Source organism: Urocampus carinirostris, chromosome 5 (assembly GCF_059441175.1).
Source record: "Urocampus carinirostris isolate Australia breed hairy pipefish chromosome 5, RoL_Ucar_1.0, whole genome shotgun sequence".
NCBI classification, from domain to species: domain Eukaryota; kingdom Metazoa; phylum Chordata; class Actinopteri; order Syngnathiformes; family Syngnathidae; genus Urocampus; species Urocampus carinirostris.
Window position 1 is genome coordinate 38378587 of NC_142353.1, and position 27501 is coordinate 38406087.

The 27501-nt window shown below is 39.5% G+C and overlaps 4 protein-coding genes and 1 pseudogene across 8 annotated transcripts; all 5 read right to left on the bottom strand.

The window, feature by feature from the left end:
• Positions 1–2180: 2180 nt before the first annotated feature.
• LOC148366312 (uncharacterized) lies at positions 2181–5726 on the bottom strand. Its single transcript, XM_088336754.1, has 2 exons — positions 5461–5726; positions 2181–3790 (listed from the first exon to the last, which is right to left on the bottom strand). The coding sequence occupies exons 1-2, from the start codon at positions 5579–5581 to the stop codon at positions 2652–2654; spliced, it is 1260 nt and encodes a 419-aa protein (XP_088192880.1). The 5' UTR covers positions 5582–5726; the 3' UTR covers positions 2181–2651.
• A 1850-nt stretch (positions 5727–7576) lies between these two features.
• On the bottom strand, positions 7577–10559 carry LOC148366313 (uncharacterized; annotated as a pseudogene). The gene is made up of 2 exons (XR_015850568.1): positions 10326–10559; positions 7577–8667 (listed from the first exon to the last, which is right to left on the bottom strand). The product of XR_015850568.1 is annotated as an uncharacterized LOC148366313 (transcript).
• Positions 10560–11577: 1018 nt separating this feature from the next.
• LOC148366314 (uncharacterized) lies at positions 11578–16404 on the bottom strand. Its single transcript, XM_088336753.1, has 2 exons — positions 16161–16404; positions 11578–12887 (listed from the first exon to the last, which is right to left on the bottom strand). Exons 1-2 carry the CDS (start codon positions 16279–16281, stop codon positions 11743–11745), a joined length of 1266 nt encoding a protein of 421 aa, XP_088192879.1. The 5' UTR covers positions 16282–16404; the 3' UTR covers positions 11578–11742.
• A 1017-nt stretch (positions 16405–17421) lies between these two features.
• LOC148366315 (uncharacterized) lies at positions 17422–21904 on the bottom strand. Of its 4 annotated transcripts, none has more exons than XM_088336743.1 (3): positions 21667–21904; positions 19351–19803; positions 17422–18147 (listed from the first exon to the last, which is right to left on the bottom strand). In XM_088336743.1, exons 1-3 carry the CDS (start codon positions 21782–21784, stop codon positions 18044–18046), a joined length of 675 nt encoding a protein of 224 aa, XP_088192869.1. In that variant the 5' UTR covers positions 21785–21904; the 3' UTR covers positions 17422–18043. The 4 variants fall into 4 exon arrangements, with proteins under 4 accessions (XP_088192869.1, XP_088192868.1, XP_088192866.1 ...); XM_088336742.1 differs by having other exon boundaries at positions 17426–18147; positions 19015–19803; XM_088336740.1 differs by having other exon boundaries at positions 17427–18147; positions 18847–19803.
• Positions 21905–22621: 717 nt separating this feature from the next.
• Positions 22622–27075, bottom strand: LOC148366316 (uncharacterized). Its single transcript, XM_088336737.1, has 2 exons — positions 26839–27075; positions 22622–24403 (listed from the first exon to the last, which is right to left on the bottom strand). The coding sequence occupies exons 1-2, from the start codon at positions 26957–26959 to the stop codon at positions 23097–23099; spliced, it is 1428 nt and encodes a 475-aa protein (XP_088192863.1). The 5' UTR covers positions 26960–27075; the 3' UTR covers positions 22622–23096.
• Between the last annotated feature and the right edge of the window lie 426 nt (positions 27076–27501).

A 27501-nucleotide genomic window follows, 5' to 3' on the forward strand; every position in this document is an offset into this window, starting at 1 on the left:
TACTGTAAAACATGGGGTCTCCAATGGCAGCTGAGGTGCCCACGAGCCTGCTCTGAAAATAGCTCACAGTGCTGGGGCATTGTCATTTTCTAGTAAAATGATTATTTGAGTGGTTGACAGTCTAAATAACCCCACTTCTAATAAGTAACCCAGTAATAAAATAAAAACAAAGTAATAACAAAATAAGTTGTTATTTTAGAACTGCATATCATACTGAGTTCCCTTGTGCTAATAGATAGATAGATAGATAGATACTTTGTTCATCCCCGAAGGGAAATTCACATTTCCAGCAGCATCCCTGAGCTGAGAACAATCGAGAACAATCGAAAATAACACGGGAGCTGCTGGAGTGGCTGCCATTCGTGACGGCGCCGGATGAAAAGATTCAATTTGAATCATGTACAAACAAACAAACAATTGAATCATGTACAAACAAACAAACAAACAAAATATTCATGTTTCAATAAGTGGAGTGTTAATAAAATGGGGGGAAAATAATTTCTGATAACTAAGGCCAGTCTCTAAGCTCTACGTTGTAATTATTTTTCCCTATTTATCCTGCTAGTCTTATTTTTCTCTTTTAGGGCTTTTTTGCATGTTTACCCTGGAGCGCCATGCCTAATCTCATTGTCACACACAAATAACATGTTTATTAATTAAAACAGTAGTAGGTTAGCTCCTTAGTGTTAGCATGCACGCATCAGCTGGTAGCAGCTAAAAAAAAAAAAGACTTGAAATAAAAAAGGAATGCAACACACAAAGAGCGTGTTTATGAATCAAAACAGTAGTAAAGTTTCACTCTGAAGTGTCCTAACTACACTCTAGCCGCATCCCCTCGCCATTACCAACCAGTTGCATCGTAGGAGAAAATGATCAAGGGATATAGCAAAATTTTCGGAAACCACAAAGTTTTCGTCTGAAAATGAGCAAAAGAATGTTTGCGGTTTCAATCGAAATACAAAAATACAGCCGAAGAATAGCCTCAGAAAGAACAATGTTATGATGACGTCAAAGTGAGGCGAGCTGTTCAAAGCTAGGTTTTACTTGGTAATAAGGAGCAATAAGCAGCTCTCAGCTTGAAAAAGGTTGGAGTACCTGCTCTACAAAATGGCAGGACCTGCAGCTACCCATGCATGGATAATGGACTGTCAAAAATAGACCGTTCAATAAAAACTATTCAAATGGGTACAGCAACACCCTCACACATAATCAAGGTAGATGGAAGCTCTTAAGCCCAAGCCTGAGCTGGAGCCAAATTTCGAGTCGGGCTTAAAATGCCAATTATTACATGCTGTGATGCGCGCTCACAAATAAAATGATAATTCTGGTTTTCTTTGAGCTCGGCCTCTCAGAACTGTCAAGACCAGAACGGAAACAGGACCCACTTGCGTTGCGTTTCTCACAAGTTTTACTGGAGTAAAGAGAAAAGGCTGCGCCCACGATCTGGTGTTCGCTGGACGCGGGAAGCAAGTCGTTCTGGTACTTCAATTGTGCTCTGAACGCGGATGTGGATCTTCCGTGGCGAGTGATGGCGGTGTCAGGGACGAAAAAAGCGGGTCGGTAGCCAGGACAGGAGAACAAAAACGTAGTCGGGGTCGGAAGCGAGTCGGAAGCCAGAATACGAGAGAAGACGTAGTCGGGGACAAAAGAGGTCGAAAGCCGGGACGGGAGAGCAGACGTGGTCAGGATCAAAATCGAGTCGAAGCTGGGGACGGACGGGAGCAAAAAACGGGACAGGTGGGAGTCAGAGTCGAAAAAGGCTTGGCTAGTGTTCACTGAGGTTCGCAGACGGACTGACAAAAGGGGACAGACAGGAATGGGTTCAAATACTGTTCGGGAGCTAATCAGAACCCGCGGCAGTTGGCGCCAAAAGAGCGGGCACAGCTGAGTCACATCAGTAATCATGACAAGAACAAGTCAATTGGTCGGGGTCAGGCTGAGTTGGGATTTAGTACCCGGGGATTTAGGCCCAATCTTACCTCTAAGGCAAGGACCGCACAAGCACATTGTCCTTTGAGCAATGGATTTCCCCTCCATTCTTTCAGTGAGGACATAATAATTTACTTTTTGACAAACGTACACCAATAAAACTTTTATAAAAACAGTTTTTATAAAACAGTTTTCACATCCTCAGGTTTCAAACCTGTATGACAAGCACAATTTAGCAAAAAAGACGTTGGAAAAGTGATACTTTATTCAATATCACATTTAAGTGCATCTTCCAAATAGATGTTAAGTTCCTTTTAACTCAGTTCAAATAAATTGTTTACATATCAAATGTGCATCCAGAATACATGTAAATCATAGAAATACAACAAAAATTGTTGAAATATGTTAGTAAACAATCTAATGCTTTCTCACCAGTGTGGGTTCTTGTATGCAATTTTAAGCTCCGACTCTGAAAGAATTTTTGACCACAGTCAGAGCAGGTAAAGGGTCATTCACCAGCGTGGGTTGCATTGTGCATATTTAAGCCCCCACCAAATCGCTGACCACAAACGGTGCAGGTTTTGTTTAAAGCTCACAGTCTGAGCAAAGGTTTTACCACAAAGTGAGCAGACAAAAGCTTTCTCACCCATGTGCGTTCTTGTGTGCCGTTTTAAGCTCTCACTCTGAGAGAATCTTTGACCACAAACATATCAGGTAAAAGCTTATTCACCAGTGTGGGTTTTTCTGTGCATTTTTAAGCTTCCACTATGAGCAAATCTTCGACCACAAACTGTGCAGGCAAAAGGTTTCTCACCGGTGTGTGTTCTTACGTGTGCTTTTAAGTCTCCCTCACGAGAAAATTTGTGTCCACAAACTAAACAGGCAAATGGTTTCTCACCAGTGTGGGTTCTTGTGTGTCTATTTAGGTCCACCCTATAAGCAAATTTCTGGCCACAAACTGAACAGGAAAAAGGTTTCTCACCAGTGTGGCTTCTTGTGTGTTGTTTTAAGCTTCCACTCTGAGCAAAGGTTTGACCACAAAGTGAGCAGACAAAAGCTTTCTCACCCGTGTGGGTTCTTGTGTGAAGTTTTAAGCTCCCACTCTGAGAGAATTTTTGACCACAAACAGAGCAGGTAAAGGGTTTTTCACCAGTGTGGGTCCTTGTGTGCAGTTTTAAAGTCCCACTCCGAGTAAATGCCTTACCACAAACTAAGCAAGTAAAAGGTTTGTAACCAGTGTGGGTTCTTGTGTGCATACCTAAGCTCCCGCTCTGAGAAAATCTTTGGCCACAAATCAAGCATGCAAAAGCTTTCTCACCCGTATGTGTTCTTTCGTGCGTTGTTAAGTGTCCCTTTCGAGCAAATTTTTGGCCACAAACTGAGCAGGCAAAGGGTTTTTCACCTGTGTGGATAATTCTATGTGCTTTCAAACAAGATTTGTACGGAAACATTATTCCACACTGAAAACATTTCCAGCCTTTGCGGTCAGCATCACTTCCAGACTTTTTGTTGTCATCAGTGTGAGCCAAGTGTGACGTGTCTTCTTCAACTGACAATGGAGCTGCCCAGCTGTCTGCTTGTGAGCCTTCACGCTGCTCATCATCGCCCTCTGTTTCCCTATGTTGACTTGAGCCGCTGCTGCTTGTAGACTCCTTTTTGCCCCCCTCTTCATACAGACCTTGATTGTCTGGTGCTAAAGTGGCCGAAGGCACATGAAACTCTTGGAAATCTCCCTCTTTTTTAATGTATGATGGTGTTTGCTTCTCCACGTTAACACGAACATGCTGCACGTCTTCCTCCTCTTTAGCGGCAGACATGTCTGGCTCCTTTTGACCAGGCAGAAGATATTTTCCACTGAAGTCTGTGGGACACAAGGCACAAATAGTCTTGTAGATACGTGTGACATTGAATAACTTTTAGTACCTTGAAATGCCAACATATTTCTCTTTAATATGGCATTCATTTGATGGCAAATAGGCCAATATTGACACCCAAATCTTGAGTAACATACTTCTATACCTTTATCACATGCTGATACTATTTCCTATCCTGAAATTAGTGTTTTTTTTTTAAATATGATGATGGATTTTCCCAGTAAAAGGCCCCTGAGGATTGAGTTAGGTATATTTTGAAGTTTAGTGTCCCCTAGACCTTCTCTGGTCTTGAGAAAACAGACTATATACACTAGTGTTCAAAAGTTTAGTGTTACCCAGATAATGTTGTATTTTCCATAAAAAGTCACACTTTGGTTTATCAAATATGTTGTCCAATGTCTGTCTTTATGCCCATATTATTCTCTTCCTTGGGGTGGCCAAAACTCAGAATTAGTCTCATGGCTTTTTCTTTGTCACTGCCTTGAAGGCAAGCGTCTCCGAGTCTCCTCTTCTTTGTAGATCTCCACAATGAAGTTTTGTGGGCACAATTTAGGCAAGTTTTTTTTTTCGCTCTCAACTTTACTGTGCATATCACAATAAACACTTGGAATTGAGTTTAATTTAAAAAAAGACCCATCACAGAAACATCGATATAACTCTGAAACAAGATACTGGGAAAATATTTACAAATACAGAATAGTAAAACATGTTTTATCTATGCCGTAGACAACCAAACTTGCTATTCACATTCATCTTTTTCGTCCAATTGCAGGCTTTGTTTTGCCCCTTTAGCCTATGCGAGCCTGTAAATGATAAAAAGGATCCGCCTCCTTTACCTCCGAATAACTTCAGCCAATAGTGATCGATTCAAGTGATGATTGACACATTGGCTGGGAAATAAAACGCCGGCATATGTATCCCAGCATACACCGCGGACGACTTCGCCTTTGGGGGAAAATCTAGTCGGCGGCTGCTTGCCTTAGTTGCAAGACTTTGCGATTAAATATTGATCCATATATAAGGCGCACTGTATTATAAGGCACATGGTCAGTTTTTGAAAAAAATAAAGGCTTTTAGGTGCGCCTTATAGTGCGGAAAATACGGTAGGCTTTATTAAGTATACTAAAGTAGCATTGTTGTAATGTATGTTTATGGTATGTAGTTGCGAATGAGACACCGGCCAAAATCGGACTCCCCCTAACTCCCGAGAGAATAGTCTGAAACACTTTAAAATCACGGCGGTCACATATTGAGATTACAGAATGGTAAACAAGAAGTCACAAGTCTGTACTTCAAACAGGGACCACTTTGGCAAGTGGGTGAGATTTTGGCAAAACCTGCAAAGGGGAGTCAGATTTTGCAGGAGAGTCAGATTTAGTAGGCACAACGTAAGTAAAAGAGTCACAAAATGTAAAGCGCTTAGGAGGGCCTTGTTGAGTGAAAAGGCTCCGTTTAAATTAAGTACGATGTACCATTTGAAGATGGCTAGCTTAGATAAGACTACATATTACCACCATGTAGTGTTAACAAGCGACCGACTTGAATTTCATTTATAAGACTGACCTGACCTGCAACGTGTAAGTCCATGAATGAAAACTCCATGACAATAAATACGTAAATGTTACTAAAAAGTATGGAATGCAAAGGACGGACAAACCTTCTCTTTTAAATAAAACTCGAGGTTGCTTGCAAACATCTTCCAGTTGGCGTCGTTGCTCGTTCTCCTCCTGCGCTGCACAAAGCTCCTCTTTAAACTCAAGTTTCGGTCTTGTGCACATTATTAAAATACTTTAAAGCTAAACTTTAATTTCCATTATGTCATAAAGTTGACAAAAAACACAAATTATCTAGCTACTGTGTAGCAAGCCTAGGTTCTCGGCAGACAATGCGTTCCTATACGATCGGATGTACGCATGCGCGAACACTGGCGCAGACGCAGTATCAGGTTTTACGGCAGTTTGTGACTACAGGACTCATAAAGGTCTGAATACTCTATATATTTTTAAAATCAGTGCTATTTTTATTTATTGATCAATCTTATAACCCATTTGGATTTTTTCACAGATCTGCACATGTTTACACACATCGATTATCATCCAGAAATTGATCAACCTTCCACTCCTTTAATTCTTAATTTAACAGTACATACGCCAACTCAACGTTTATGCTATTTAAATTTTAAACCAAACGCCCCATTTATTTGTAATCTAATTTAGTGTTTTTCCTCTGAACAACTCGTGCATTATAAAAATGGTTTGCAGAGATATTGGATGTTTATTTAAAAGAAAAACAGTTTTATAAACGACTATGCATTTGCTTCAGAAATATTTCAGAATGCACGAGGATGGTTAACATGCAAAAACAGTACTCAAACAATGTGATATTGTAATTGAAATTAAGTTTTATGTTGTACGTCGAAAAATTACGCTTTTAATACAATATTATCAGTAAGAGTCGATGAAATTGCTTTAACCATGCTTGAATACTCCCATCTGATAATTTATCTGTAATATTTAGCAGGTTTGTGTAACAATTGATATTCATTTCAATAAGAAAATAAGTACACTTTTGAACAAGAATGTCCACAATTATTGCACGTCTCTTTGTTTTTCTAAATAAAAAATAATTCATGACACACAAAAGAAAGTTGAGTTTTTTAATGTCATCTGCAGGCAAGGGGACTCACAATCAAAATGTCTTTTCGGCAATCGATTGTTTTTGTTCTTAAACTGCTTAACTCATACCTGTCAACTTATATGTTTTACTGGGATTTCATATGTCTTTTGATAATTTCGAATTGAGTGCACAGTACAACCATTTTTGTACAGGAATTAATAAAAGGTTTTATTATTTAAACCGATTCGCCCATTTTGGGTCTGATCAGGATCGTCACCTCCAGTGGTAGAAAAGTACAATGTAATTTTACATTGCCAATAGTACACTGACAAATGTTCTCCCTGAACAGTTATTTATTTTTTGCGCATATTACGTTTTTGTCTATAAAGCATGATATTGGTTTCTAAGTATTTCGAAATCAGGCGTTTGTGTTATAATCAAAGAAAGCAAACAGCTAAACGCGTTAAAGAAGAACTTAAGGATCAGGTAAAAACAAAAACAAAAAAGAATGGAAATTTCTCTGAAGCGAATATTCTGGGTTGTTTAATCATCAGTAAAGGATCCTCGTTTCTCGTTCTGTGTTCCTTGTAGTAAGAATGTGAAAGTTGCTGCTAGTGGACTGCTATGTTTAATAAGCAACACTAAATTTACTGCAAGCAGAGAAAGAACTAAGAAAAATGCTGAAAGAATTGTTTGTGTTGCTTATTAGTTAACAGAAATATATTTGTTTACACAAATTAGCTTTGTTTTTATCTGTCTTTTTTTATGTGAGTAAATAAGTGCTGCCTTGTGTTGGCAAGGTTTATTATCACTTAATAAAAGGAATTGCAATATTAATTAGGGGGAAATGGGCTAAGGTTTACAGCTATGTTAACTTGAAAATTAAAACTGCAATTTTCATGATACAAAAAGTACATAGAGGGATTGTGTGAGCCCAAAAAGGATTAATTAGTAATCAGTTATTTTATCATATAGCTCTTAACATAGGAATCACTAGTCAAATTGGAAAAAATGAACAGTTTCTCTCTAGAGTGAATTGTTGTGTACCTTTTAAAGTGAATGTTATAGCTAATTGTTGGTCGCATACAAAGCACGCAATAGCATTTTCACCCGTGTGTACTTATGTGTCGTTTTAAGATCCAACTATAAGCAAATGTTTGACCACAAACTGAACAGGCAAAGGGTTTTTCACCAGTGTGTGTTTTTTGGTGCGTTTTTAAGCTCGCACTATGAGCAAATCTTCGACCACAAACTGTGCAGGCAAAAGGTTTCTCACCAGTGTGGGTTCTCGTGTGTCTGTTTAAGTCTCCCCTATAAGCAAATTTTTGGCCACAAACTGAGCATGAAAAAGGTTTCTCACCAGTGTGGGTTCTTGTGTGTAGTTTTAAGCTCTCACTACGGGCAAATGTTTGACCACAAATTAAGCAGGCAAAAGCTTTCTCACCAGTGTGGGTTTTTGTGTGCACTTTCAAGCTCCCACTCTGCGCAAACCTTTGACCACATACAGAGCAGGTAAAGGGTTTCTCACCAGTGTGGGTCCTTGTGTGCAGTTTTAAGGTCCCACTCCGTGTAAATGCTTTACCACAAACTAAGCAAGCAAAAGGTTTGTAACCAGTGTGGGTTCTAGTGTGCATTCTTAAGCTCCCGCTCTGAGAAAATCTTTGACCACAAACCAAGCAAGAAAAAGCTTTTTCACCGGTGTGTGTTCTTGCATGCATTTTTAAGTGTCCCTTACGAGCAAACTTGTGGCCACAAACTGAGCAGGCAAAAGGTTTTTCACCCGTGTGGACAATCATATGCTTTTTCATATTAAACTTGCATCGAAAAAATTTTCCACATTGAGAACATTTCCAGCCTTTGCGGTCAAAATGACACGTTGTATCACTGTCGGACTGTTCTTCGTCATCAGTGTGAGCCGAGTGTGACGTGTCTTCTTCATCTGACAGTGGAGCCGCCCAACTGTCTTCTTGTGAGCCTTCACGCTGCTCCTCATTGCCTTCTGTTTCTGTATGTTGACTTGAGTTGCTGCTGCTTGGAGGCTCCTTCAATGTATTCTCTTCATAGTGACCTTGATTGTCTGGCGGTAAATGGGCCGAAGTCATAGGAAACTCTTGGTAGTCTCCCTCCTCTTTGATACTTGGTGGTGTCTGATTCTCCACTTTAACATAAACAGGCTTCACGTCTTCCTCCGGTTTAACAGGCATGTCCGTCTCCTTTGGACCTGGAAGAAGACATTCTCTACTGAAGTCTGTTGGACACAAGGTACAAGAGGTTCTGTAGTATTAGATGGGTGTGACATTTTGAAAATTGAATTGCCGACATATTTTTCTATAATATTGCATTTATTTGATGGAGAATAGGCCGATATTGATACCCAAATTTTCAGTAGCAGTGAGTACCATGCTTTAATACCTTTATCATATACTAATACTATTATTGCAGAAAAACACTTTCCTTTCTTGAATAAATGAGTGATATTTTTCATTTGATGATGGATTTTCTAAACAGAAGCCCCCTGAAGACTGAGTCCACTAGACATGCTTTGGTCTTGGGATAAAAAAACAAATATAGATTTTTTTCTGTTTTGAAAAATTGAAATCGGGCGTATTTGACGTAATGCAGATTAGCATCTTTAATTTGTACCCTGCGTGACTCAGTGGTAAGCATGATAGTCTACAAACTGGCAGGTTACACCACAGTGTCAGTATCGAAGTATCAATAGTTCATAATCATAAAGGTTACATACACGCAACCTGAATAGTGGCAGCCATGCTGGAGGGTGCAAGGTAAGTTTACCTTATTATTATTGTGATTTACATTCAAAATATGGCTTTAAAGTTCTAGTTTGGCTGGCGTTTAAGGTTCTGAGCTGTGTTACCACAAAAAATGTTCACCGATGTACATACAAGACTCATACTCGATGGAGAAAAGCGTGTGGTGTTAGGATTGGAGCGCTCGTCTTGGGATCAAGAGATCGTAGGTTCGATTCTGGGCTCCTCCGTGTTATATGTCGAAGTGTCCTTGGGCAAGACACTGAATCCCTAATGCCCCCAATAAGCAGGTCGGCGCCTTGCATGGCTGCTATTGGTGTGTGAGTGTGGGTGTGAATGGGTAAATGTGACGCACATTGTGAAGCGCTTTGGGAGGTCTTCATTGACTTGAAAAGCGCTATATAAATGCAGACCATTTACCATCAGGGTTCAAATAAGGCGATCTCTTGGACTTGTTTCAGCCTAAACTCGCCAGGAAAGGATGCACTCTTTTCGTCCAGGCTTTCAGGGACACGGGGGGCATTCTTTGAAGCTGTTTTTGGCCGAGAAACGGCACAATATTTAAGCCTAGGGTTTAAAGCACATGACCAGTATCTCCAAAGGCGCATTGAGAGTGAGGTTCTCGCCCTGGCTTCCACTCACCAGGTAACAGTACTAATAAATCAACGGCTAAGTCTAAAAATGCTGCCCAACACATTCCTCTTTCATTTTAACATTCAACAATATTAGTGTAGACCCGTTACAAAAATCAAACCCTTTCTGCTGGACCCATCCAATATGGCCGACTGATTATCGTGACGCAAAAGAAAAACTATATTCTCTTCAGCTGGAGGTAACGAACCCCAAATTATTATTGATATTGCAATATCAGAAAGTAAAACAATAGCAACATGTATAGCACTTAAGGGGGGCTTGTTGGATGTAAAAGCTGTTTAAATGAAATACCATTACTATTCTAATATGGCCAGTTGAGGGTAAAACGTCACATGACAGTGGCAGCCAATTCAAGTTGCATTTTCACGAGTGGAGGTTGCCCTGTCCACAATGTATTAAATTCTGCACGAAGACTGTGTAACAATAAATGCATAAACGTTTCTAGAAGCATATAATACAAAGTGCATATAAAATAACAAACCTTCTCTTTTCAATACAACTCGAGGCTGTTTGCAAACACCGTCCAGGTAACGTAGTCGGTCGCTCTCCTGCGCTCCACATAGCTCTTCTTTAAACTCCAATTTCGGTCTTGCACACATTATTACAATACTGTAAACCTGAAAGTCGATATACATCAAGTCAAACAGTTGATCAAAAATACGATTTCTGGAGCTGCTTTTTAGCAAGCAGTTTCTCAGCAGTCAATACATTCCATTATGATGGATCTACGCATGCGCGGGCACTAGCTCATGCGCAGGATCCGGTTTTACGACGTAAGATCCGGTTTACTTGCTCAACACGCCATGGTTTGGATATATTAGTGAAATTAGTGTTGGTTTTATTTATTGATCAATATTAAAACCGATTTGTATTTTCCATACAGCCTAAAAAAATTATTTTAACTCGGAAATCCGCGCATATTTAAACACACCGAAAGTCATCAAGAAACTGAGAGACCCCACTCCTTTCTTTCTTTATTTCTTAATTTAACAGCATAGGGCAGCCATGAAACAACTGGTTTATTCAATTTAGATTTCAAACATAACGCACTAGTTTTTTTGCAAACTGATTGAGAGTTTTACTTCTTAACAAATCATATATTTCAAAAAGCTATTTGCATATATGTTTGATTTTTATTTTAATGAAAGTTTTTCTAACAAAAATGCATTCACTTTAGAAATATGTCAGAATACACGTGGTTAAAATACGAGAACATGCAGTACTTAATCAAAGTGACATTGTAATGTAATTACCTTTGATATAATGCAATAAAATTAAAAAAAGATACGTTTTTTTTAGTGCGAGTCCGTAAAAATTATCCTGGCTTTACATTTAACCACGCCAGATAGTTTCAATTTGGTCATTTGCATCTGTAATATTTAGCACGTTCGTGTGACATATTGAATATTGTGTTATTTTTTAATACAAGTGATTTTTAACCAGTCATGTGCAAATTCATACATCTGAATGACAAATATAGAGAAAGAAGGATGCATCTATCATTTTGATCATTGCACACCACGCAAAGTTAATGTTATGCCCTATCTACGTCACTGCCAGTTCATAAATTCAAAAACATTTTAAACGTCCACGTTTAAACTATGCATACAACGATTATTATTACTATTACTATCATTATCATGACAGAACAAATGACAGAATAGCACATATTGGGACTAAGAGTAGAAAAATAAAAGTAGCCTGAAAAATATTGAAGCCCTTTCACCAATGGATTCTCATATTGTGATAATATATTGAAAAATAGGACGAAAATTACAGTTCAGTATAAAGAAATGCTTTTCCCCCATCCAATACATTTGAGAAAATGTAATTGACCAGTGTCTTTTTACAGAGATTGTTATAAACAAATATTACATACGGAACATACAAAATGCTTTTCAATCGTGTGTACTAGTGTGTCGTTTCAAACTTGACCTATGAGAAAATTCTCGACCACAAACAGAGCAGACATAAGGTTTCTCACCAGTGTGGATTCTTTCGTGCGATTTCAAGCTCGCACTAAGAGCAAATCTTCGACCACAAACTGTGCAGGTAAAAGCTTTCTCACCAGTGTGAATTTTTGTGTGAACTTTTAAATTTCCATTCTGAGCAAATGTTTGACCACAAACTGAGCATGAAAAAGGTTTCTCACCGGTGTGGGTTCTTGTGTGTTGCCTTAAGCTCTCACTCCGAGTAAATGTCTTACCACAAAATGAGCAGGGTAAAAGTTTCTCACCAGTGTGGGTTCGTGTATGTAATTTTAAGCTTTCAGTTCGGGTAAATATTTTACCACAAAATGAGCAGGGAAATGGTTTCTCATCAGTGTGTATTCTTGAGTGTAGTTTTAAGCTCTCACTCCGGGCAAATGTTTTACCACAAACTAAGCAGGCAAAAGCTTCCTCACCTGGGTGGGTTCTTCGGTGCACTTTTAAGCTCCCACTCTGGGCAAATCTTTGGCCACAAACTGAGCAGCTAAAAGGTTTCTCACCGGTGTGTGTTCTTGTGTGTAACTTTAAGGTCCCACCCCGACTAAATTGTTTACCACAAACTGAGCATGCAAAAGGTTTCTCATCTGTGTGGACAATCATATGCTTTTTAAGGTTATACTTGCAATGAAACGTTTTTCCACATTGGGAACATTTCCAGTCTTTGCGTTCATTGTTAAACGTCGGATCACTTTCAGACTGTTCGTCTTCATCAGTGTTATCCGAGTACGATGTGTCATTTTCATCTGACAGTGGAGCCAACCACTTGTCTGCTTGTGAGTCTTCACGCTGCTCTTCATCGCCTTCTGCTTCCTCATGTTGACTTGAGTGGCTGATGCTGGGAGGCTCCTTCAATGTATTCTCTTCATTATGACTTTGATTTTCTGGTGTTAAATGGGCCCAAGTCACAGGAAACTCTTGGTAGTCTCCCTCTTCTTTAATGTATGTCGGTGTCTGACTCTCCACTTTAACATGAACAGGCTCCTCGGCTTCCTCCTCTTTGATGACAGGTATGTCTGGCTCCTTTTGACGATGTGGAGGATATTCTTCACTGAAGTCTATGGTACACAAGGAACACATAATTTGTTGGTTTTACATACAAATGCCATTGCCCGTTAGTTTTAAAGGTAATCCCAAATTCTTGAACATGCCAAGTGTACATCATACATTTTTTTTGCATAAAATATATAAATCTCATCAGTATATTTTGATGTTTCTGTAGGGCAGTGGTTGTTAGCACATCCGCCTAACACGCGAAAGGTTCCCGGTTTGAGACCAGGTGTAAACATATGACATTGGCTGACATTATTAAAAGTAATGCCAAATTCTTTAACGTTCAAAATGTAAATCGTGAATTGTTTTTGCAGAGATTCTATATATTTAATCAATATATTCTTATTATGTTTCTGTAGTGCAGTGGTTAGCACATTCGCCTAACACGCAGAAGGTCCCTTGTTTGGGCCTGGAGAGGGATGGGCGCCGCCAGGCTGTACTTGCCAAAAACACACCACAGGAAATGATGCACCCTACGATCGTAGTTGTTAAATAATCCAACCAACGAACCATATTCTTATTGTTTTCCAAGATAATGCCGTTTATCATCCTGAGCTGTGACGTCATAGGAAGAACACAAGCACCATAGCAAAGGGGTCTAAAGTGTTTTAGGCGAAGTTTTGTTGTGGTGAATGCCTTGGTGTTGTCGCAGATTGATGCATTTATGGTATAACAAAGGTAAGGAACCAATAAGGGGCTGACCGAAAAATACAAAAACATGGAGAGCTGACAATCAACGAAAGGTGGCCACAGCTTTGGCGGAAAAACACAAGTCTGGTCGACCAAAAACATATGGTGAGCAGCCATGCTAACCGGCAGCCAACAACCAAAAGCGGCAGCGTTTATTGTGACAAACCTGAAGCTGGCCGAAAATAGACAAACCAAGGACCATAGCAAATCCGGCTCTAACACCAGGCTAGTCGATCAAGAAAAGGTGTGGAACGCAGCCAGGCTAACCGGGAACAAACCACAAAAATCTGCAACAGCTACAGAGATAAACGCAAAGCTGGCTGAGAATAAACCAAGGGACATGGCAAAACCAATGCAAACGCCAAGCTAACCAGCCAAAAAACACACGGTGGGCAGCCAACGAGCGCCAACCGGGAGCAAACAAAACCAAAAAGCCACCAATGGGAACTAGCCAAAAATGATTTTACAAACAGCGATGGACGCAGCAAAAACATAAACAAAATGCCACAATCGCTTAGAAAGTGTTGTTTTCCTTCTATGACACAAGCCTGAAGAGTCAACTTTGAGACTAAATTGCTCAAGTCCCTCAGTGCGTGGAATATTTTGAAACATATTTGCAATTTAGTGGGGAGAAAGTCTACACGTTCTGTGCCTAATTGGAAAAAAAAACCTGTATGGGAAAACCTTTAGAGAGGTATTCTGAAATGCCAGTATATTTTCCTTTAACATTGCATTTTTAATGGCAAATACACTATTGATTTTGATGACCAAATCTTGAGCACCATACTCCAATACCATCACCACAAAATAAAACAACATACTATCTTAATTAAATGATTGATAAAGTTAGATATTATGGTATTCCATGTCCCAAAATACATGTCGTGTGGCCCGGGATCTGTGCGCCAAGGACCCCTCGCATAGGCCCGGCCACCAACCAGGTGCTTGCCGGTGGACCCCACATTCAGGCAAGGTTCCAAAGGGGTCCCTGGTAACCCACGTACGGACAAGGGAAATTGTGTTCCTATGTTGTTTTCCATCATACAGGGTCTATGATCTGCGCTTTGTCTGGCCCCTTACCTAGGAACTGTTTGTCATGGGTGACCCCCGGACAACATAGCTCCTAGGATCCTGCCCCAAGTGGAGAAGTTAAAGTATATCGGGGTCTTGTTCACAAGTGAGGGTAGGATGGAACGGGAGATCGATAAAGCATATGCTGCTCTGCGGACCTTGTACCGGTCCGTCGTGGTAAAGAAGGAGCTGAGCTGAAAGTCAAAGCTTTCAATTTACCGGTCGAGCTATGTTCCGACCCTCACCTATGCTCATGAATTGTGGGTGATAACCGAAAGAACAAGATCCAGGATACAAGCGGCTGAAATGAGTTTCCCCCAGGGTGGTCGGACTCCCCTTAGAGATAAGGTGAGAAGCTCGGTCATCCGGGAGGGACACAGTGTAGAGCCGCTGCTCCTCCTCATTGAGAGGAGCCAGTTGAGGTAGCTTGAGCATCTTATAAGAATGCCTCCTTGACGCCTCCCTCGGGAGGTGTTCCGGGCATCTCCCAACAGCAGAAGGCCCTAGGGACGACCCAGGTCAAGCTGGATAGACTACGTCTCTAGGCTGGACTGGTATCACTTGGGATTCCGTCGAATGAGCTGGGTGAAGTGACTGAGGATAAGGAGGTCTAGACTTCCCTGCTGAGTCTGTTGCCTCCACGACCCGACCCCGGATAAGCGTAAGAAACTAAATGGATTTTGATATCAGTAAGTAAAGAGTAGCCAAATGTAACTTTACCATAACACAGTGTTAATAATTGTTTTTACATTTTTACGAGTGGAAGCTGACTTGACCGCAGTGTGTAGGTAGCTGCATGAAGACTGCATAACAACGAATGAAACACCTACAAATATCTATGGTTACAAATTTTCAATGCATTATTTTTGTGTTGTTGGTATGAAAATATGAGCATGGGTTTTCTAAGAGTGTCAAACGGGAGGCTGCTAATTCCACCACAAGAGGGAATATCCCAGTGTGTGTGCAAGAACCACATAACGAGTCACCAGGTCACAGAAAAATAACTAACCCTGTTTTGACAGAAAAAAAGGAAAAGAAGAGTATTTCTGTGCGTTCTCCATTGCAGCCTAGCGTTTTGTTGTATAAGACAGCTATATTGTAATCTAATATTACATCACATCGTTTTCTTTTGCACTCTCAAGTCTTCAGTGAATTACCCTTTGCACCAAGTAGTAAAATAAAAAGTAGATCTCAGCTCAAAAACAGTTGGGAGATCCCAGGAATAACGATGAGGGGCTTGGGTGGGGTCAACTATTCAATGTTCATTGCATTTCCAAAAAGTATCTATTCGCTAGTGATCGATACTACCCTATATTTACTTGGAGCGGATCGATAACAAAATTCCAAGTATCGCCCCTTGTAAAAGTCAGCCTAAAAGCAGGGTACCAAAGAGCGCAAAAAGGGGATACCTATCTTAGAAAACTTATCAAATTGGCAAACTTCTTTTACGCCAACAAGAGAAAAATAATGAATTCAAATTTTGTGTCTATACATATTGGGGGTCTCATATCACAAACCTTCGCTTTTCAATTCAATTCGAGTCTGCTTGCATAGATCTTCCAGTCGGCGTCGTCGCTTGTTCTCCTCCTGTGTTGCACAAAGCTCCTCTTTAAACTCAAATTTTGGTCTTTCGCACATTATTACAATACTTTAAAGTTAAATCTTCATCTGTTAAGTCAAAAAAATCGAATTCTGTGGCTACTAGGTAGCAAGCACAATCTCTCGTCAGACAATGCATTCCTATATGATTTGGTCTGAGCATGCGCGAATATCGGCGCAGGCGCATAACCAGGTTTTACGACATACGATCCAGTTTACGTGATTTGAGTTTGAATAAACTGTAATATTTAAATTTGTGTTGTTTTATCAATTGATTATACTTAAGCGCTTATAGTCTTTTTGTACTTGTCATATAGAACCAAAAATAATTTTAACTCGGAAATCTGCTCATTTATTTCTGTATTATTTCCTAATTTAAGCATAAAGTAGGCATTCAATATCCACCTAAAAATTACAAAAACACCAGTTATTTGCTAACTGATTTACAGGGTTGGGTAGGGTTACTTTAACTGGATTACTTTCAATTACTTTTGGATCACTCCAATACCAAATATGCTAATAAAAGACAAAATAAACTAAATCTGAATAAATGTATGACTCACAACACGTGGTAAGCTTTCTCTCTTGGCTTTGATCTCCGGCAAAACTAACATAAAATGCGACAGAAACAAAATGAAAATAAATCCAAACAGCTTGCCAACATCATTTTTGCCGTTCCATGTATTCCGTTACTCCCCAAGCCTCCACAAAATTTAGTAGTTTTATTCATATTTAGTTTCTTTTGTCTTTAGCATATTTGGTGTTGGAGTAATCCAAAAGTAATTGAAAGTAATCCAGTTAAAGTAACTTTACCCAACCCTGCTGATTTAGGATGCATCTGTCACTTTTTTTTCCTAAAACTAATTCACGACCCACGAAAGAATGTCGTTTTTGTTCTGTCTTTACCCAGTCACTGCCAGCCAGATTATAAAATCTAAATTATTTTCAATATACACGTTTAAACTATGTATTAGATGATTATTATTATCATAGTTGTTGTTCGTCAAATGACAAAATGGGATATATCCGTTTTGACAAATTGCAATCTTGTGACTGACAGTAAAAAAAGAGTAGACTAAAAAAAATTGAAGTCATTTCACAAACAGGTTCTCAGATTGTGTTAATATCACATTGAAAAAGGGACAATAATTATATGTGCTAGTAGTGCATCAACAATGTTTCCAGATTAAGCATTTACAGTTTAAAGGTAAATTAGATTTTTCCTTGACGAGTATATTCATTTCTAATGTTATTTAATCATATGCACACATATCTGGCATAAGTAGGACTGATTACATCCTATTTTGTTATTTTACTGTGAAAATATGATAAAAATGATCAAATATTTTTCCAAAATACTGAAAGCATTTTACTACAAACCAAAATGTATTTGTACAGTACTTTTCAGAGAACAAATTGCAGCTCAAAGTGAATTGTGAAAACCTTTTAATATACATGTATTAGTTAATTAATGCAAATGTTAAAAGAACAAAAACACAAAAATAAAATAAAACTGATAGGAAATTTAAAAAAAAAAAAAAAAAAAACATACTAAAATCAAATTATTTTCCCACAGAAAGATGTAACAAAAGTAAAGGAGGTAATGTCATCGCCACATTGTTGTTTTTTCCAACAAAAATATGAAAGAAACAAGTGGCGCAATGTGGATTGTACTATGAGAAGAACAAAAAAGGCCCACTCAAAGTTTAGGAACAGAATCAATTTTCCCCCTTTGTAATCATCAAAAACCAACATTAAAACGAGTTTTTCTCCAGTGATTAACGATCTCGTATCAGTGTCATCACATGGGTACAGAAGGCTTTGGGGGCAACGTGCACGGTGATAGGTTGCAGCAGACGTACATGCTGGGGCTGCTGTCCATCAATGCAGAGGTCCGGCTTATCCCTAGACGTAGAGAACGATTTACATGGACAACAACGGCAACCAGATGATGAAGGTGCTTTGTCTGAGTCAGACCAGGAGGCTTCTCCTGCTATTGCTTATTATGGAAACCAGTACTGTCTGTTTCATGAAGGGAAAACCCCTACCCACAAAAATGGCCTGAAGAGATAAGGGCACCACCAGGCTGTACTTGCCCAAAACACACCACAGGAAGTGGTGCACCAACGTAAATGGGGGTTAAGGGAACCACAATAATGAAATGCTTCCCATCCATTACAGTTGTGAAAATATAATTGGCATTTTTACAAGTGTCCCTTTACCAAGATTGTTACGAACAAATCTTTGACAGCATGCAAAAAGATTTTCACTCGTGTGTACTTGTGTGTCGTTTTAAACTAGAGCTATGAGAAAATCTTTGACCGCAAACAGAGCAGGCATAAGGTTTCTCACCAGTGTGGATTCTTTGGTGCGATTTTAAGTTTGCACTATGGACAAATTTCCGACCACAAACCGAGCAAGCAAAATCTTTCTCACCAGTGTGGGTTTTTGTGTGCACTTTTAAACTTCCACGCTGGGCAAATGTTTGACCACAAACAGAGCAAGCAAAAGGTTTCTCACCAGTGTGAGTTCTTGTGTGTAGTTTTAAGGACACACTCTGAGTAAATTTTTTACCACAAACTAAGCAGGCAAAAAGTTTCTCACCTGTGTGGGTTCGTGTATGTAATCTTAAACTCTCAGTTCGGGTAAATATTTTACCACAAACTGAGCAGGGAAAAGGTTTCTCATTAGAGTGGGTTCTTGCATGTAGTTTTAAGCTCTCTCTCCGAGCAAATCTTTGACCACAAACTAAGCAGGGAAAAGCTTTCTCACCTGTGTGGGTTCTTGTGTGCACCTTTAAGCTCCCACTCCGGGCAAAGCTTTGACCACAAACAGAGCAGGTAAAAGGTTTCTCACCAGTGTGAGTTTTGGTGTGTAGTTTTAGCAACCCACTTCGAGTAAATGTTTTACCACAAACCAAGCAAGCAAAAGGTTTGTAACCAGTGTGGTTTCTTGTATGCACTTTTAAACTCCCACTCTGAGAAAATCTTTGGCCGCAAACTGAGCAAGCAAAAGCTTTCTCACCAGTGTGTGTTCTCTCGTGCGCTTTCAAGTTCTCCTTACGAGCAAATTTGAGGCCACAAACTGGGCAGGCAAAAGGTTTCTCACCCGTGTGGACAAGCATATGCTTTTTCATGTTAAACTTGCGTCGAAACGTTTTCCCACACTGAGAACATTTCCAGCTTTTGGGGTCAGCTTCACTTTCAGACTGTTCGTCTTCATAGGTGTGATCCGAGTGTGACGTGTCTTCTTCATCTGACAGTGGAGCCAACCACTTGTCTACTTGTGAGCCTTCACGCTGCTCATCATCGCCTTCTGTTTCTATATGTTGACTTGAGTTGCTGCTGCTTGGAGACTCCTTCAGTTTTTTCTCTTCATATTGATCTTGATTGTCTGGCGGTAAATGGGCCAAAGTCACGGGAAACTCTTGATAGTCTCCCTCCTCTTTAATGTGTGGCGGTGTCTGTTCCTCTACTTTAACATGAAAAGGCTCTTCCTCTTCTTTAACGGCAGGCATGTCTGGCTCCTTTTGACAAGGGGGAGGACATTCTCCACTGAGGTCTATGGGATACAAGTTAGACATTTTGGAGTATTATATACACGTGACATTGCGTATTTTTTTTCAAAGAAGTAACTTGAAATGCCAACATATTGTTCTTTATTAATACATTCATTTGATGACAAAAGGACCAATTTTGATACCCAAATCTTGAGTACCATACTACGATACCTTTACTTCGGGCAAAAAAATGTCAATCATTGAGTTGGACTGGGCTTCTCTCTTGATATATATTTTTTTATTTCCTTGGCGGAAGATCTGCACAGCATGCACTTACTTTTACTCAAGTAATTATTCAGATAGACTGCTTTTTACTTCTACTTGAGGAACGTTTTTCTCACGCAACAGTACTTTTACTTGAGTAACACACTTTGGCGTAGCAGTTCGGCGCCGAAATACGCTCTTTGGAATTGAAGTTATATTATCATTCAGACAACTCTATTATAAATAACATGCTTATCAAACTTATCAGTTTGATACCAAATCACTATATCCAAAGAAATTGTCATCCTCTGAGTCACGGTAAAAGATGCACTGCTTCCTCTTTCCACCTCTACGTCACTTACGTCAGACGTCATTTGCACTTCTCGCCAATAACTTACAAGCTTTACAAACTTTCTTTCTGCTTTCTGGCTACATATATTTCTCTATTTGCATAGTGTAGTCTGCAGAATATGATTTTCTTTTCAGTGCCAATTCTTTCAATTTCATTTTGCTGCACTTCATCGAAATGCACACTCAAAGCTGCACTTCGAAGTTCATTTGATTAAAAGAAATGAGCACCAAGTAAACCCGGAGCTGCATTCTTCAGCCAAAGCGGGTACTTTGGCGCCAAAGTAAAGTTTCGGGTAAACTTCGGGCTGAAACCCTCATATCAACTTAATCCGTCAGGTTCAGGCTGGTCCAGGCTTAAAAACCTGTGGGCCAGGTCGGCCTGGAGTTTTTAGGCCTCTATCACATAATGATAACTTTACTGCATCAAATACTTTCCAATCCTGAATAGATTACTAATAGCGTTAGTTATTTTTGGCCAGCCACAAATGATGCAATGCATAATGTACAAATTGATACTCAAAATTTCTAAACCAAATAGTTTTTCCCCAATGATTTAGGATCTCGTCTCAGTATTGTTACACAAACACCACTTCCCGTCCCTGCCGAGGTCCGGCTCATCTTTGAGGGGCGGGATGACGCTTTACACAAACAACAACAGTGACTGAATAAAGAAGGTGATGTATCAGATTTAGATCAGGAGACTTTTCCTGCTACTGGAAACCATAAAAAACAGTACTGTTTCATAAGAAAAACAGCCTGGAGAGGGATTGGCGCCATAGGAAGTCCTGCCCCTACGACACTGGCAGATTAGTGACAAGTGTTAATGAAATGCTTTCTCCCCATCCATTACATTTTAGAACATTTGAATGACATGTTTACAAGTGTCCTTTTATCGAGATTCTAATGAACAAATCTTTGGGCACAAACGGAGCAGGCAAAATATTTTTCATGCTTGTGTACTAGTGTGTCCTTTAAAACTAGACTTATACACCCGCTCTAGTCTTAAGATATAAAAAAAGACATTTTTACTCCTGATATTACTTTATCCAAACTTAAAGCAACTATGAAGGCCTTGTTGGACGAAAAGAAAGCGCATTTTAAAAGAGCATTTTTCCATTTAAAGGTGGCCAGCTCCAATGAGGCGGCACATCACCATAATGCAGTGGTAATAAACGTCGTGGCAACAGACTTGAAGTCAATTTTACGAGTGGAAGCCGACTTGACGGCAATGTGAAAGCGTCTGCATTAAGTCTGCGTAACACTAAATGTGTAAACATTGGTTCAAAAAATGTAAAATAGGGCGAACAAACCTTTTTTCAGTACAGCTCGAGGCTGCTTGCAAAAATCGTCTAGTAGGCGTCGTTGCTCGTTCTCCGGCTCTGCAGCACAAAGCTCTTCTTTAAACTCAGATTTCGGGATCGCATACATTATTACACAACTTTAAAGCTGAAACCTGATCTCCATTTAGTCAGAAGTCACGACAAACGCGAATTCTGTAGCTGCTAGGCTGGGTAGCAAAGGCAGTTTATCTGCAGACAATGCATTACAGTACGATTGAATCTGCGCATGCGCAACATCAAGTTTTACGACGTACGATGCAGTTTACGTGACTAAACGTCACTTGATAAGGTCTAAATATACTTTTTTGAATGTGTATTTATTTCTTAATCAAACCTAAAAACTTATGATCTATAAGTATTTTGATACAAACGCGAAAAGCATTCAAACGCGTAAATCTGCACGTGTTCACACAAATCCATTTTCAAGGAACGGAGCAACCTTCACTCTTATTTTGTTGGTTCTTAATTTAACAACCAAGGTTAACCATCCAACGGACACTAGACGTTTATCAAATTAAAATTTAAAACCAACCCCCGAGTTATTTAAAAACTGTTTTGGTACTATTCTGAACAAATCTCACATCCAAAAACAAAAACATTTGCAAAAATATGGTAAGTTTTTTTTTTTAAAGCAAAACAGGTTTTGAAAACAAAAATCGAATTACTGCAGAAATATTTCAGGATGCCTGTCGGCCAATATTAAACCATTAACCATGCCAGTTTAATTCCATCTGACCATTTCCATCTGTAATATTTAGCAGGTTTGTGATAACTTTTAGATACTATTTCCAAAAATATAGATACATTTTTGACCTGGCATGTGCAAAATTATTCATCTGAATGCGAAACACAGAAAAAGAAGGACGCATGTGTCACTTTCTTTTTTAATTAAAAGTAATTTATGACAGACAAAAGAAAGTTCTGTTTTAGTATGTCTTAACTCCATCATTACCAGTGGGTTTATAAAAATAAATTTGTTTCAGTGTCCACGTTTAAACTATGCAATCAAAAATTATTACAAATGTCCAAATGACAGAAAAAGATAGTGTAGTATATCCTTTCCCCAAAAAATTGCAACTGCAATTAGAAAAAAAAGTACCCTTAAAATTGAAGCTGTTTCACCAATGGATTGTGTTACAAGGATTACATTTGATGGTTCATCAAGTTTCCGAATTAGAAATTCATAGTTTAGCATAATGAAATGTTTCTCCACATCCATCAAAGTTGAGAACCTTTAATTTACATGTTTACAAGTCTCCTTTCACAGATTATTTTGAACCAATCTTTAACCACATAGCACGAAAAATGATCGTTTTAAACTAGAGCAATGATAATTTTTTTTGACCACTTACAGAGCAGGCATAAGGTTTCTCACCAGTCTGGATTCTTTCATGCGATTTTCACTCATGTGTACTTGTGTGTCGTTTTAAACTCGACCTATGAGAAAATTCTCGACCACAAACAGAGCAAGTGTAAGGTTTTTCACCAGTGTGGATTCTTTTGTGTGATTTTAGGGTTGCACGATGAGCAAATGTTCGACCACAAACTGAGCAGGCAAAAGCTTTTTCACCAGTGTGGGTTTTTGTGTGCACGTTTAAACTTCCATTTCGAGCAAATCTTTGACCACAAACAGAGCAACCAAAAGGCTTCTCACCAGTGTGGGTTCTTGTGTGTAGTTTTAAGGACACACTCCTAGTAAATGTTTTGCCACAAACTAAGCAGGCCAATAGTTTCTCACCAGTGTGGGTTCGTGTATGTAGATTTAGGCTCTCAGTCCGAGCAAATATTTTCCCACAAACTGAGCAAGGAAAATGTTTCTCATCAGAGTGGGTTCTTGTGTGTAGTTTTAAGCTCTTACTCCGAGCAAATGTTTGACCGCATACTAAGCAGGCAAAATTTTTCTCACCTGTGTGGGTTTTTGCATGCACGTTTAAGCTCCCACTCTGGGCAAATCTTTGACCACAAACGGAGCAGGTAAAAGGTTTTTCACCGGTGTGAGTTCTTGTGTGTAGTTTTAAGGTCCCGTTTCGTGTAAATGTTTTACCACAGACTAAGCAAGCAAAAGGTTTGTAACCAGTGTGGTTTCTTGTGTGCACTTTTAAGCTCCCGCTCTGAGAAAATCTTTGGCCGCAAACTAAGCAGGCAAAAGCTTTTTCACCCGTGTGTATTCGTGCGTGTGGTTTCAAGTGTTCCTTGCGAGCAAATCTTTGGCCACAAACTGAGCAGGGAAAAGGTTTCTCACCACTGTGGACAATCATATGCTTTTTCATGTTATACTTGCATCGAAACGTTTTTCCACATTGAGAACATTTCCAGCCTTTGCGGTCAGTGTTACGTGTCTTATCTCTTTCAGACTGTTCGTCGTCATCGGTGTGACCCGAGTGTGACGTGTCTTCTTCATCTGACAGTGGAGCCAACCACTTGTCTGCTTGTGAGTCTTCACGCTGCTCTTCATCGCCTTCTGTTTCCATATGTTGACTTGAGTTGCTGCTTGGAGACTCCTTCAGTTTTTTCTCTTCATAATGAACTTCATTGTCTGGCTTTATAGTGGCTGAAGTCACAGGAAACTCTTGGAAATCTTCTTTTTTAATGTAAGGTGGTGTCAGTTCCTCCACTTTCACATGAACAGGCTCCACGTCTTCCTCTTCTTTAACAACAGGTATGTATGGCTCCATTTCACCAGGTGGAAGACATTCTCCACTGAGGTCTGTGGGAACAAGCCACACATGGTTTTGTAGTATTTGATACGTGTGACATTGGGCATGTGTTAGCTTTCTATCTGCTAAAATTGACATTTTTTTTTTAAAAAGTACAGAGGGCGAAAGGACAATTTCGATGTCTCGTCGCATGTTCTTTACCGGAACCAGACCAAGTATTCATCCATCCATCCATCCATTATCTGCACCGCTTATTCTCAGTAGGGTCGCGGAGGGTGCTGGAGCCCATCCCAGCCATCTTTGGGCAGTGGGCAGGGGACACCCTGAACTGGTTGCCAGCCAGTCACAGGGCACAAAGGGACATACAACTCGCTCGCTCATTCACACCTAGGGACAATTTGGACCGGCCAATTAACCTGCCATGCATGTTTTTGGAATGTGGGAGGAAACCGGAGTGCCCGGAGGAAACCCACGCAAACACGGGGAGAACATGCAAACTCCGCACAGGAAGGTTGGTAGCTGGATTTGAACCCATTACCTCAGAACTGTGCCGCACACGCGCTAACCATCGCTCCGCCGTGCTGCTACCAAGTATTCAGACTTTGAAAAAATAAAGCTGGAGAGAAGCAATGCGAGGACATTTATTACAAAAATTCAAATAAAGACTAAATCAGAGTGCATTCCGGACCAATCGATGGAAACAAATGTTTCGGCCCCTCTCTTATAGGATAAAGGTGTCGATTATGCAAAACGTAAATATGAAACAAAATCTCCTGGGAACTCACATTACAAGATAAAGGAACGGATCTCAATGCACAAGAGACTTTTGTTGAAACTTCAAACACCTGGATTTTGAAAGTTTTTTGATAAGATAAGGCTGACGCATCGGAAAACCTTTGCTGGGAAAATACGAAAGGATTCAGCAAGTAAATACTTAATTCAAATATGTGTATAAACATAAGTGCATTCATAACAACAAAATGAGTGATGTTGTGATTATTAAATAATAAACATAATATAGCTGGAAAAATCATGTTATGGTAACAACATACTCAGTGACCTATTTTAATAATCTAACAGTACCTTGAAATGCCAGTATATCATTCTTTAATATTGCATTTGCATGGCAAAAAGACAGATATTGATACCCAACTCTTGAGTACCATACTTCAATGCCATTACCACATAACGATACCATTACTGCATTAAAGACCATCCTATCTAGAACAGAGGATATATTGACCCCTAGATGTTGCTGTATTGTATAGATCAACTGAAAATGAGTGCTACAAAACACAAACTACGGACACTCAAAGAGACCAGACCGGACCATTTTTCTTTGCATTTCTTGCGGAGCTTTCAACAAGATTTTTACTATTTTGGGGTACCCTTAGCGGCAAGATGTCAGACTATTAATAGATCCGACAGCGGCGTTTACAGCAAATCAGAATGCGAGGCAGACTTTAGCCCTGACCCTTTTTGTATCACACACAATACATGGCATGGTAGCAGCTCCAACCATTTTAACGTGCATAGGATCGATGGGAATCAAAACAGTTACTTGTTCTACAGTCAGTGTTTTATTTTTATGACGCTGCTGTTGGGTCAGTTAGTTGTCTGTGACAGAAGTTAGTGAGAGAAGTTTGTAAGTTTATGTGGCCGCTTTACTTGCGCTTTCGATGAGTGTATCACTGCGCCCTCGTTAGCATACCTCGTTAGCTTATGACAAAAAAATACAAGCGAAGGTGGCGATCGTAAAACAAATTAAAACCTGTCCTTTGAGATAAGTTTGAGTAATGCGGGGGAAAAAAGGATAAGGCTATGCTATCAGGTATAACATCAAAAGAGTCGCTGGCTGTTGTTTCAGCCGCTCTATTTGCTCTGCGTTATATGCATGATACAGTAACTATGGGGGGCGTGGCTTAGCACTCTGTCGGATCTATTAATTATGTCAGGTCCCTCTAAATGAGGCACACGTTATGTCAAAAAAATGCTCAAGTATTTAAAATTATGCATGTTTATACATTCTCTCATATATTTTTGCCTGTTGTTCGAGTCAATATTGTTTTTAATTACGATTTTTTTACCAATAGGAGGCGCAAAAAATATACAGTATCCTTTTAAATAAATGTTTTATACAGTAGGGTACATTTGGAAGTGTAGTGTCCCCTGCTATAGTCTTAAGATAGAAAACTACATATTTTTACTCCTGATAATGCGATATCAGTAAGTAAAAGAGTAGCCAATTGTAAAACACTCACATAAGCTTTGTTTGCCGACCAAAAACCGGTGTTTAAGTACAATTTACCATTTTAAGAGGGCCAGCTAAGATGAGACGGCACATTGTCATAATGTAGTGTTAATAGTCGTTTGGCGGCCGACTTGAATTACATTTTAACAAATGGAGGATGACCTGACTGCATGCGTGCCTGCTAAAGAAAACTGCATATTAATAAAAGCATGATATATAAAGGAAAAAACAAACCTTCACTTTTCAACACAACTCGAGGCAGTCTGCAAACATCGTCCAGTTGACGTCGTTGCTCGTTCTCCTCCTGCCATGCACAAAGCTCTTCTTTAAACTCACATTTCAGTCTTTCGCACATTATCACAATACTTTAAAGATGAAACCTGATCTCCATTAAATCAAATAGTCGTCAACAAACGCGAATTCTGGAGCTGCTAAGTGGTAAAACCAGTTTCGCTTGACCGTAAGATCGGATGTAGGCATGCGCGAACGTTGGCGCATGCGTACAATCAGGCTTTACGACGCTGTCAGATCCACGTGACCTGACTGAACTACATGCATTAAGATTTCTTACTGTATATAGTATTTTTTTTTTAAATACAATTCGAAAAAGTATCGGTATCGCTAGTGATCGATACTACCCAATATTTTCTTGGATCAGATCGATACAAATATTCAAAATATCGCCCCTCCTAGAAGTCAGCCACAAGCAGAGTACCAAAGCGCGCACAAAAGGGATGCTCATCTTCAAAAACTCATTAAAGTGGTACATCTCTTTTGCACCTACAACACATTATTCAGGCACTATCAGTAGCCTATAGTTTTTATTTTAGCAGAGTGATTTAAATCTACTTCAAAGATGAAAATAATAATAGTAATATCCTATTATTCATGCAACAA